Below are 13,536 nucleotides of genomic sequence, written 5' to 3' on the forward strand. Positions count from 1 at the left end.
CAGCTTGTGATGGCAGCCTGCGTACGTGACATTTCCAGACTTTCATCCTTCTCTCTCAATCGCTTTCTCTCCCCCTCTTACTTACTCTCTCTCGCTCTCACTCTTTTTCTTATCTGTTGAATTTACAGTATGTGTAATTGGGTTCCTTTGAACAGGCGGCTCCAGCTGGCTACTTACTGCTAATGCATTTCCTTTCATGTATTCTGAGTATCCCCTCCAAGCACAACGAGATTTCACACTATTGCTTTTGGGGGAAAAAAACATGTTTTTGAATGCTAAACACATATGCAAACAAGGCGAGCAGCAGTATAAGCAGTATCAGTAGCCAGCCACCACACTGAAACAAACAGACCAAAACAAGGCCTGAGAATAAGTTAATGTGGAGTGGCGTTCGCTGTTTAAATGCTAACTATCTAACCTCTCCAGCTGTAAAGGAGTGAGTCAGTCAACTGGCTGGCTAGTATGTGGTAGCCGCTATCCACACACACACACACACACACACACACACACACACACACACACACACACACACACACACACACACACACACACACACACAGGGAATGGGCATCACCATGTCCATCCTCCATCTCCCTCCCAACACACGGTGCTTTTCTGTGGACGTGGTCCTGTGAGGGTTGTGTGATACACTCACACTGTTCTTTTAAAGGAGGTAAATAAAAAGTATATTAAAAGCAGCAGCGTTCATTCCGTGTCCTGTGGATGGGAGTTAATGAGGGTTAAAGCACGCCACAAACTCAATCAACACAACAGGCCTTAATACACACCAGCACACACGAGGGAGAAAGGTTTGAATGGAAAGAACGAAACCCGCTCGGATACAAAATGCTATACTGCAGCGTCAGTCAATTTTAATGTGCTGTTTTTACGCTGTCATTGTTCTGGTGCTTTTTTTATTTTTTCCTGTGTTGTTGAATCAACAGGCTTGTCCATGTACTGTGTATGTGCAGACAACTGCCAATGTGATGCCGGTACTACTTATTGACCACCTCCGCCATCAACACTTTCCCATAGGTGACCAGGGTGATCAAAACCATCACCCGCCACACTTACCTGCCAGTGACCATCATCGAGACCCCGGTGGTGCCGGAAGGTTCCATCTCACCGCAGTCCAAACCCAGCACCTCTTCTCCCACCCCGTCACAGACAGACACAGTAAAGAACCCAAAGGCTGTTTTTTTTGTCTTGAAGTGAACCCCTAACCCTTCCTGCTCATATCTCCCTACACCTCCCACTAATTCCAGGGCAGTTGGTTTATCAGTTTGAGCTCTCTGTCTATAAAAGTTGAATGCGGCAGAGCTGGTGAAAGTGTTACGGCGTTGTAAAAACAGCGTGGGGTGTCTGCCCTCCCTCCCCTTTAAACAGACTAACACTTGGTAAACATAGGCCCCGGTTTGACTGCAAGCACTGCCTTAGCCACATGGCCCTGACAAATACATACAGACCCACAAACACACACACACACACACACACACACACCAGCGTTTCAGAGATTCTCGTTTAGCCCGTTTACAGTCGTCTAGATGGGCCTTTTCTGAAGCCCTCTCTGAAGCGCCAGGCCCCCAGTTTGCTTGTTTTTGCATGTTGTGATCTATAGCAGATCAAAGTTCTGTTTGAAACCTGTCTGACGGTTTCTCGTGCTGTACCAGCGAAGGCTCTTTAGAAGTCATGTTAGTAGAAGAACTTGGTGTTCGTCAAGGCTTCTCTCCCTGGCTGAGTTGGAAGACGGGCTCGTCAAAGATGGAGGGAGTTTGGGCCACGGCAGATGTTTAGCCTGTGGTGGTTTGTACAGTTTTAGGACCAGAATCCTGATTGAAGAACACTGCTGAATAGGTCCTGGTATTGGTCCTCAACCCCAGGCCTAAGAGATCATCTCCACATTTCAGCCCAGTGTAGGAGGCACCGGGTCATTATGAGTGAAGAGCGACCCCTGTCCTAGCCAGACCTGCACTCAATTACCGTCACCACCTCCATTTGAAATGAATGGCAATAAAAGTCCTCTAATCAAGCAGCTGATAAGAGAAAGCCAGCCTGTTATTTTAAGGCCAGCGGTTCAAGCTGTTTCATTAAGTTTGGAATCTGACAAAGACTTTATTTTTAACATGAAAGGGATGATTGTGTGCGAGTTCCACTCGAAGGGAGGGGGAGCAGCTCTGCCAGCGTAGTGTGAAGTAGCAAACCGATGGATGGCAGTGAAGGGTGGTCTTTAGATGTTACCCAAGAGCCATAATTATTCACTAACATGACTGGGAATGGACCGTTTCTTGGCCGATTTGAATTTAAAATACCTCAGTTGGGGACAGGGTGTGAACAAACTAAAGGCTTTGAAAATGGGATCAAGATTTCAAGTTCTCATATGTAATGACTGTGAACATTTAACATTTATGATTCACGTTTTGTTCCCTGCTTCCTCCTTTGAGATGTTTAGGACCTTATTGAGTTTCCGCGTTATCGTTTCATGCCTTTGCTTCAATTCTTGTGGGAATGGACCCTCTCCGTGCACCTTGTCAGGCACAACGCGAATTGCATCAGACATGGGGCCCCTTCCAATGAAGATTAATTTTCATCAATCTCATTAATTCTGAAAATGAATTTATAGCCACGGACAAAATAGCCAATTATCCCCACTGCAGAATTCACTGGGCAGCAAATTGGTTTCTGTATCAGTGCTGAACCTCACTCTGAGGTTAGATGCAGCTAACCCTCCCTGACTGCCAGACGGCTTCAGCACGCAGACAAGTATGAGTGTGATGTAGGAAGTACAAGATGCATCGATATAAAGTAGATACAGATTACTTGTGCTCGAAGACAGTCACTCCCCAGTTATGACTGTCACCTTCCGAAAAGGCCCCCTATTCCGTATGGACGGGGGGAGATGTCCCAGAAACTCACCCTTATTTCCAACACAACCTAGCCTTGTTTTTTTTAGAATAGAAATGGATGAAAAGCAATGGTACGACCCTTTCTCATTCGGAGTTTCCCAATGCATGACCTTCGACCTGTTATTGACAGTGCCTGCCTGCAGTGTCACTCTTTAAAGGAACAATGTTGTCCTCATCTCATTCCTCAGCACTCACTGTGTGGCATCGGCATCCCACTGGCCTGTCTGCGATTCAACAGGCTGCATCGGTGTGCTGTGTCCATGCTGTGTTTCCGACCTAACCACCTGTCTCTCACTGGGTTTATCTGTAGGTAACCTCCTCCCCAGGCTGACTTACTACCATATAGAGAGAGCTGTCTGGGGACGGGATTCATCTGTAGTCTGTCTGTTTGTCTAGTGGGACACCTGAACATACTGTCAAGTACAGTCATGTCAGGGTGATCAGAATGTTTAAACATTGTCCTCATCAACTGTTATGTGTGTGGCCCATACACACAATAGACTTTCAGGATTGGGTAGTAACTGATTTAACTTATAATGTAATCAGGATTATGTCATCAGTCTAACTCTGTCTTTGTGACCTCCTCTCTAGGTGACGAAGATGGTGAAGACGGTGACCACGCGGACGGTTCGACAGGTGCCCCTGGGCCCCGACGGCCTGCCCCTACCCGAGGGCTCCTCCCCACTGGGCAGCTACACAGACTCCATCGACCGGCGCTACCTGAAGAACGGCGAGCGCTATATCACCACGCCGCAGGCCACCTCCACGCTCACACGCTCCTACAACAACTACAACGACTCCTACACCGACACGCTCCCCCCAGATGCAGGCGGGAGCCATTATGGTGGGCGCCACTATGGCCTCCACGACGGCTACGGGATTGGAGACGTGACAGACAACTACGGCAGCCTGTCGCGTGGCGTCAACTTCCGGCCGCCCCGCTATCCTTACGCCATGGCTAACAGCTACCGGACGGAGAACAGCTACGGGACCTTACCCATTCGGAAGGATGACTACGGCCACGTGGCCCAGCCTCAGGTGCCCATGGGCAGCAGCAGTGTGGACCTGAACCGATCCCAGCCAGAACGCTTCCAGCCAGAGCCCTACGGACTGGAGGATGACCGCCGCAGCCTGGGCCCTGAGGAGGAGGAGCCCTATGACCTAGACCCTGACTACTCCACCGCCAGCCGGCGCCAAGGCACACTGCCTGGCACCAACCGCGGCAGGACCGTGAGAGAGCCACTCCGTGACGGGCCACGTGTCAGGTGAGAACGATAGATGTGACAGAACGCTGTGTGGTTTTAGTCGTCTGAAAATGTTTAGGTGACCTGGAAGATAGGATTGGACTGGTTTGGTTTAGGTTGTCTGAAAAAAATGAATGTGAGCTGCTTTCTTGGCCAGGTTTATCTAGAAAATAAGTCTTTCTTGTTGCATATAGATAAAGTATAGATAGGACTCAACTTTTGAGCAGGGTGGCGATTAGCTGTGATTGTTGTTTGAGTGGATGTAGCTAGCTGTATCCTCCTAGCTGTATCCTCCTAGCTGTATCCTCCTAGCTGTATCCTCCTAGCTGTATCCTCCTAGATGTATCCTCCTAGATGTATCCTCCTAGCTGTATCCTCCTAGCTGTATCCTCCTAGCTGTATCCTCCTAGCTGTATCCTCCTAGCTGTATCCTCCTAGCTGTATCCTCCTAGCTGTATCCTCCTAGCTGTATCCTCCTAGCTGTATCCTCCTAGATGTATACTCCTAGATGTATACTCCTAGATGTATCCTCCTAGCTGTATCCTCCTAGCTGTATCCTCCTAGATGTATCCTCCTAGCTGTATCCTCCTAGCTGTATCCTCCTAGATGTATCCTCCTAGCTGTATCCTCCTAGATGTATCCTGTATCCTCCTAGATGTATCCTCCTAGATGTATCCTCCTAGATGTATCCTCCTAGATGTATCCTCCTAGATGTATCCTCCTAGCTGTATCCTCCTAGCTGTATCCTCCTAGCTGTATCCTCCTAGCTGTATCCTCCTAGATGTATCCTCCTAGATGTATCCTCCTAGCTGTATCCTCCTAGCTGTATCCTCCTAGCTGTATCCTCCTAGCTGTATCCTCCTAGCTACGCCTTGGTGCGTCTTAACAGCTGGAGACCGATTCTTTCTTCTATGTGATGCACAATGAAGACTAGTTTTATGCATGGCTACAGGCATTGTCTGAGACGTGAGAAGAATAGTCTTCTCAAGATGAGGAAAATTAAGAATACATGTCTTATTCTTCTAGCATGCGTGAGAAACAACGGTGTGCGTGTACATATGTCAACAGATGTCTTTTCTTTTTGAGATTCCTACAGAGGAGGTGGAGTTGAAGGGAAGAGGCTTTGATATCCGTTTTCATGCAAATGGCGGTTGAACATGTGTTCATGTCAGAAAGACACTGTTAGACAAAGAAAAAGAGAGGGAGGGAGAAGAGACCGTTAGGCAGAGAAATAATATAATAATATAATAATAATAATAATATATGCCATTTAGCTGACGCTTATCCAAAGCGACTTACAGTCATGTGTGCATACATTCTACGTATGGCCCGGGAGAACCCACTACCCTGGCGTTACAGCGCCATGCTCTACCAACTGAGCCACAGAAGGACCACTAGAGGCAGATATACAGAGGGAGGGAGAGAGAGAGAGGCAGTTGGACAAAGAGACCGTGAGCGACGGACAGTTCGATAGGGAAACAGACCGAGGGAAAGTGGAGATCGTTAGACATAGGAAGAGGAGATTGAGGGAGAGCTGGAGCGAGAAAGAAAGAGAAGCGGTGAGACAGACAGAGGGAGAGAGGCAGTGTCTCTTCCCTGAGCCGTGTCACTCTCGGCGACCTTCATTAACATGTCTGTAACCTCCGGATCCTTCTGCCAGAAACCAGCCAGCTAGCCTCTGACAAAAACCCCATAATGGGCCCTTAGTCACCTATACACCTTTCAAACCACATTTTTCCAACCAACTTTTTTTTTATATAACTGAAAGGTGTTGCTGTTATCAAATCCTAAACTTTTATTTCCGTGGACCGACCGAGTCATGATTGCGCTTAAGTTCTGCATATGGCTTAAGATGAAATGTAGCCATAATGCTGAGGTGGTATTGGCACACACTTACTAGACTTTTCACACACGGGCAACACATATACTGCAATGTAAACTTGCTAACTTGTCTCGACCGCTACCTCTGGGGGGTAGTGCACGATACTCGAATGACAGTTGCCCCCCGCTAGCAAACGTTACCTAGCAGTGTGAAGTATAATATTATAATATGAATGACACTGTACTTTTATATTCATGTGGGAGGGTTAAATGCTAATTATTGATACGCTAATGTTGTTAGCGGTGGTGAGGCTACAATTAGGCTGCGGAAATGTTCGCTAAATTGAGGCGAGTGCTGCGCACGATCATCTTGTCTGGTTGGCTCATTCATTAGCACGGATCAGAACATTTAGCCCGCATGTTTATGTAGTTTAACAAGTGGATTATGTTGCTCTTCACTCGCGGTAATTTAGTAGCCTAGGCCTACTCCCAACAAAAAAGCCTGTGACTTGTCTCAATCGATCGATGTCATTTTGTTTAACTGAATCTCCGTCTGTATATTTGGTTAATTCTGTCTGGGCAGATAAGTGGTGGTGGTATGGCTCCTTTATCAACGATCAGAAACGTTTAGCATGCGATAATGTAGCCTAAATCAAGTGTAGGATTATTTATTTTCTTCGGTTGCATATAGGCAACTCCAAAAGCCCGCAGAGGTTGTGGAAGACCCGACGCCTGCTCCCTAACGAAGCAGAGTGAGGGTAGGAAGGAGATTTGAACATGGATTTACAACAACAACGAAAACACAGGCTCGGGCTCTGTTTCCAAACTTCACACGTTCCCTTGACACAAATATTATTTGTATTTTATTCTGTTATGTTCCATTATATTATTAGCCTACCATAAAATGTGTGTTTACTGTGATCAGGGTAAATGTCTTGTGTGTTTAATGAACAAAACTACTGATTTAATTTTCATGGCGCAGCCATGTTTCCCTATAGGCTGCACCGACCCGATAATAATGGATTACTTTGATGTATTTAAAAAAACAAATATCTACCCACATCGGCCCACGTCTACTGCCACTCCTACTTGCCGGTATTGTGTGCGGGAGATATGAGAGGCTTATCCCGGCAAGAATGTGGTAAAAATTGGGACTGTATGAATTGGGTTCTTAAAAACATTGCCAGATCAAAAAAACTTTTTACAGGCAACATTCCGTAAAGTCTGTCTGTCAAGGCTCTAATTAGTACCACATTATCTCCCCTTGTGATTGTGTGGCCTGATGGGACTGCACAATGTCCACTTTTCCTGTACTCTGTAGCACAAGAAAGAAACCTCAAGCAAATTGAAGGTGATGTTTAACGTGGAGCAGTGTGTGTTTCAAATACTTGTTTTTTGACGAGTGATCTGTAACAGATGGATTTATTCAAACTTCTATATTCTCTTTTTTTCTTTCCATCGGAGAAGAATGAAATAAGTGCCCTAAGCCAGTTTTAAGGGGAGTGAACTGAGGACGTTTGTGAGGGAGGAAGAGAGTAATCCTGTGTGTCTGTCATGGAGATGTTCAAAGGCGATGCAGAATAGCATTGTGGCAGCCTCTGACAGTGCTGGGCTGCATTTCGGGGACATTGTTAATCAAGCACACATACACACCCTGGATGTAAACGCAGCGTGGTAATGTGTCATATTTACGTCCTTGCTGTCCAGGGTCTTTGGGACATCCCTACCCCATTGAAGCTGACAGTTTTAATGGTTAAAGTTGCGCTATGCAGATATCGCTCCACCGTTTATTTCCTGGTTCCTAATAGTTCACCTAATTTAATATAGTGTAGGGTATCATTCTACCATCTAAACCGCTGTGAAATATATTTTCCATAACCAAAAATATTGTGTTTGCAGCATGAAACTTGTGTACATAACTGAAGACTCAAAAACTAAACTTAAGAACAGAAAGCATAGAAATAGCCCACATAGAACACATCTACTTCATATACTTGCTTTCATGTAGAATGATAGATCTATAACTCAGATATCTATGTGAATTTGGTCAGGTCACCCAAAACGTTAGATATTACCAAGTTTAAGGTTAGGGTTATAGTTTAGAGTGTCCTGGATAGCACTAACAGTTATAGTTATGCCTAGTGCAGGGGTGGGAAGTACAGATGGATGGTGCCTCCCTTTAATCAGAGCTTCCGTCTGCATGGAACACACACACTTCCAGATGCAAACGTACCCAAATATACACACACACACTGCCAGACAATGAGTCACTCTATCAGCTTGAGAGGCGGTTGCTGTGACAGGCAATTTGTACTGTACGCTCCATGTTTCACAACATACTAACACACACACACACACACACACACACACACACACACACACACACACACACTTGATTAGGCAGTTAAGATGGCTAGCTCACTGTTTAATTTTCACAACGCAATACCTTATCAACGTGTACCTTACATTTTGTCATTTTTTTAACCCAAGTCCAATGACATGGTGACATTTTTAGTTGATTTCACGTTAGTTGACAGCACTACCAAATGTTAATCAAAATGAAATGTTGAACTGACGTCCATGCCCAGTGAGTGAGTCCTGTCTTTGCGAAAAACCTCACACATACCGCCTTTCCATCATACACCATCACTGCTGTGCTCCATCACTTCCTGTATCACCTTTCAAACAAACAGACCTGATAATGTAACACATCTGGAATCCAATTATAATAATACAACTGGATCTAGAATTAGCATGGCAAGGAGCGCACCTCCCACAGCCCTCGTCTGTCTCCACACACGCACGTTATGTAATTCTATCCTAAAATGTTTTGCGTTCAAATCCTTTTTTCCCTAACCCTTAAACCTAACCCTTACCATAACCCTTACCATAACCCTTACCATAACCCTTACCATAACCCTTAAACCTAACCCTTACCATAACCCTTAAACCTAACCCTTACCATAACCCTTAAACCTAACCCTTACCATAACCCTTAAACCTAACCCTTACCATAACCCTTACCATAACCCTTAAACCTAACCCTTACCATAACCCTTAAACCTAACCCTTACCATAACCCTTAAACCTAACCCTTACCATAACCCTTACCATAACCCTTAAACCTAACCCTTACCATAATCCTAAACCTAACCCTTACCATAACCCTAAACCTAACCCTTAAACCTAACCCTTATACCTAACCCTTACCATAACCCTTAAACCTAACACTTACCATAACCCTAAACCTAACCCTAACCCTTAAACCTAACCCTTACCATAACCCTAACCCTTAAACCTAACCCTTACCATAACCCTAAACTTAACCTGTAACCCTAACTCCTTGCTCTCACTCGCTCTCGCACACGCACACACTCATTAGTATCCCTCCATTAATAGTATGATGTTGAGGCTGCTGTATAAATGGCTGTAATGAATGTGTGAGTTAAAGCATTTTAATTACAGCTTATCGTCTAGTCGCTTTGAAAACCCTCGATTATGGGAAAAGGAAAATTAAGATGTTTAGTGCAATATGGCTTCCTGTGATTTCGCCGAGCATGGTGGTTATAATAATCTATTACAAGATGGGAGGGTATAGTAATCTATTACAGGATAAGAGGGAAGAACTGTGCTGCCCACGCTCCTAGTCTTTAGTAACAAGTGTGTGTGTGTCGGGGACGATCAACTAGATTCAGCGGATGGTCAGGAGGCCGGAACATAACTACAAATCATTTGTGGACTGTGAATTTACCGCAAGGAGGCCAAACAGATATACACTGAATACAAATGTAAAGTGTTTGTCTCATGTTTCATCTCAGAATTGTTCCATTCGCACAAAAAGCATATTTCTCTTAACGTTTTGTACACCAATTTGTTTACATCCCTGTTAGTGAGTTTCTCCTTTCCCAAGATAATCCATCCACCTGACAGGTGTGGCACATCAAGAAGCTGACTAAACATCATAGACATTACACAGGTGCACCTTGTGCTGGGGACATTAAAAGACGACTCTAAAATGTGCAGTTTTGTCACAACACAATGCCACAGATGCATCACGTTTTGAGGGAGGGTGCAGTTGGCATGCTTTCTGCAGGAATGTCCACTAGAGCTGTTGCCAGAGAAGTTAATGTTAATTTCTCTACCATAAGCCGACTCCAATGTTGTTTTAGAGGATTTGGTAGTACGTCAAACTGGCCTCACAACCGCAGACCACGTGCAACCACACCAGCCCAGGACCTCCACATCCGGCATATTCACTTGCAGGGTTGTCTGAGATTAAGGCACCCGGACAGCTGATGGAACTGCGGGTTTGCCCAACCAAATAATTTATTTGTGAGCATCTGCGTGCTCATCGTCCTCACCAGTGTCTTGACCTGACTGCAGTTTGGCGTCGTAACTAACATCAGTATGCAAATGTGTGCTCTTCACGGGTGAATCCCGGATTCAACTGCACCGGGCAGATGGCAGGCGTTGTGTGGGCAAGCGCTTTGCTGATGTCAACGTTGTGAACAGACTGCCCCATGGTGGCAGTGGGGTTATAGCATTAGCAGGCATAAGCTACGAACAATGAACACGATTGCATTTTATCGATGGCAATTTGAATGTGCAGAGATAATGTGATGAGATCCTGAAGCCCAGTGTGTGTGTGAGAGAGAGACCGCTTTTAGCATGAGCCAGACATCGTTCCCCTGTCTACTTTGAGGTTTCTTATAAGCAGTTGGCTAAGTTCAAGGATGGGGGAACTAAGTTCTCAACAATGTCATGCTTTTTTCCTTCACTTAATTGAAAGCATCAACAAACTAGTTGTAAGAACAGATAATGACAACAAAACAGCCGACGCAATTAGAATAAAATGTGATTTTATTTCTTTGTTTTGTCTTGTGAGTCATAAAGAAGTTATTGCTCATTATTCAAAATGAGCTATCTGTTGTTTGTATAGTGAAAAGTCACTGAGAGCTCATACGCATGTGGGAATGTTCCACCAAACAGAGATGGAAACATTCTCTGCTGCTAATCCTTTGAGGTTTGTCTCCTCGGGGGGAAGGCCGGAGACCACAGGAATGGAGATTTGATCGACATAATTGGCTGTCACTCCTACACACTCACTTGCTCTCTCGCTTTCATATGCGCTCTCACACACACACACACACACACACACACAGAGGACCACGCAGGATATTTAGCAGCTTCATTACCATGAGGAGTGTGAGCTGCTACTGTAATCATCCTGTGAGCATCATGTGTGGTGGCAAGGGCCTTTCCCATCCTGAGAATAACCCGCCCCCTCTATCAACACAACGCCGCCAATTTAAATGCAAATCCTGACATTCCCATCACTCAGTCCGCAACCCGTTTACCAACCCTGGCATCAGTTCTATTCAAATGAGTTCCATTTCAAACCCAACTGTACACTGATTGTCAGTGTATGTGAGACCGTTGATGTAGTCGCATGTATCTGATCGTAATGAAGATATCATTTGGCAATACCCATACTCTCTTTTTCAGAGGGTATTCAGAGCAGTGTTGCTTTTGCTTGTCTTTTCCTTTTTAGCATTTGAATCGTCTCGAACCGTAGGTCTGACCGTGTTTAGACCAGACCGGGTGTTCACGAAGGAAGTGTTGGGTGCTGTATATCCTCGACTCACTCGCAGCCATTTATTTTCCCATGTTATCTAGCATGCAGCTGTGAGGTAGCCTGGTTAAACGAGACTGAAGGCTGCTCTGAATGGTGAGTACTGGGTTCAGACTGGTTTAACTAGGTGAACTGAGATGCCCTCGGACCAAAACCTCAGAGGAGCAGGCGGACTAGCAGCCCTGGCCCAGTTTGGCCTTAATGACTGGGGCTTAATCGCCTCTGGGCCCTCCTATCCTTAACTACCAGACGAGGTTTGTGGTGCTTCACGTTCAAGTCCACTTTCACCCGTTTCTGTTAAAATGGTTCTTGGAATGGTTTTCGTGCACGTTCCCTAGACTTGAAGGAAACATTCTAAAACAGGAGGGGGTGAGGCTATGCTGTACCATTCGGATGTAATGTCCTCAGCCAGCTGTGTGTGGGGCTTAAAATGCCACCCTTCAAGGATGTAACAACAAAGTCATTTTTGAGACTGGAGCTGAAGACACCTGTTTCAGGAGATGTTTGATCAAGGCTAGCCTTGCAGTTTAGCCACGATCCCTAAACCTAACCTCGTACCACAAGACCCAAAACCGTGTTGACGCCTTAGAAACTTAGCCTAGCCATGGCATGCGTTATCTTTAGGCTTAGCCTTTGTTTGTGCCTCACCTTTCAGTGCAGCTGCTTGCCTATACAGGCTATGGCAGTGGTGGTTGGTTGGTTTGTTTTGTCTTTTGATACCAGCCAAACCCTAGCCTTCTGGAAAAAAAATATATATACAGTTGGGCAAAAAAGTATTTAGTCAGCCACCAATTGTGCATGTTCTCCCACTTACAAAGATGAAAGGCCTGTAATTTTCATCATAGGTACACTTCAACTATGAGAGAGAAAAAATTAGGCGAAAAAAATCCAGAAAATCACATTGTAGGATTTTTAATTAATTTATTTGCAAATTATGGCGGAAAATAAACTTTTATTGACCAAATACTTATCTCAATACTTTGTTATATACCCTTTGTTGGCAATGACAGAGGTCAAACGTTTTCTGTAAGTCTTCACAAGGTTTTCACACACTGTTGCTGGTATTTTGGCCCATTCCTCCATGCAGATCTCCTCTAGAGCAGTGATGTTTTGGGACTGTTGCTGGGCAACACTGACTTTCAACTCCCTCCAAAGATTTTCTATGGGGTTGAGATCTGGAGACTGGCAAGGCCACTCCAGGACCTTGAAATGCTTCTTACGAAGCCACTCCTTCATTGCCCAGGCGGTGTGTTTGGGATCATTGTCATGCTGAAAGACCCAGCCACGTTTCATCTTCAATGCCCTTGCTGATGGAAGGAGGTTTTCACTCAAAATCTCACGATACATGGCCCCATTCATTCTTTCCTTTACACGGATCAGTCATCATGGTCCCTTTGCAGAAAAACAGCCCCAAATCATGACGTTTCCACCCCCATGCTTCACAGTAGGTATGGTGTTCTTTGGATGCAACTCAGCATTCTTTGTCCTCCAAACACGACGAGTTGAGTTTTTACCAAAAAGTTATGTTTTGGTTTCATCTGACCATGTGACATTCTCCCTTCTCTCTTCTGGATCATCCAAATGCTCTCTAGCAAACTTCAGACGGGCCTGGACATGTACTGGCTTAAGCAGGGGGACACGTCTGGCACTGCAGGATTTGAGTCCTGGCGGCGTAGTGTGTTACTGATGGTAGGCTTTGTTACTTTGGGCCCAGCTCTCTGCAGGTCATTCACTAGGTCCCCCGTGTGGTTCTGGGATTTATGCTCACCGTTCTTGTGATCATTTTGACCCCACGGGGTGGGATCTTGCGTGGAGCCCCAGATCGAGGGAGATTATCAGTGGTCTTGTATGTCTTCCATTTCCTAATAATTGCTCCCACAGTTGATTTCTTCAAACCAAGCTGCTTACCTATTGCAGATCCAGTCTTCCCAGCCTG

The 13,536-nt window shown here is 45.3% G+C and overlaps 1 protein-coding gene across 9 annotated transcripts in view; it reads left to right on the forward strand.

Annotated features, from left to right (window-relative positions):
• Window positions 1-13,536, forward strand: part of LOC118394083 (splicing regulator ARVCF) — a 258,146-nt gene that overhangs the window by 183,756 nt on the left and 60,854 nt on the right. For 6 of the 9 annotated variants that reach the window (XM_052461724.1, XM_052461722.1, XM_052461723.1 and 3 more), the window contains 2 exons: window positions 1,036-1,176; window positions 3,495-4,168. In XM_052461724.1, the coding sequence (XP_052317684.1) occupies window positions 1,036-1,176; window positions 3,495-4,168 (815 nt within the window). The remainder of the gene's footprint in view (window positions 1-1,035; window positions 1,177-3,494; window positions 4,169-13,536) is intronic. The other 3 variants (XM_052461726.1, XM_052461728.1, XM_052461729.1) reach the window with 1 other exon arrangement.

The sequence above is a fragment of the Oncorhynchus keta genome, chromosome 14, assembly GCF_023373465.1.
Source record: "Oncorhynchus keta strain PuntledgeMale-10-30-2019 chromosome 14, Oket_V2, whole genome shotgun sequence".
Classification (NCBI taxonomy): Eukaryota; Metazoa; Chordata; class Actinopteri; order Salmoniformes; family Salmonidae; genus Oncorhynchus; species Oncorhynchus keta.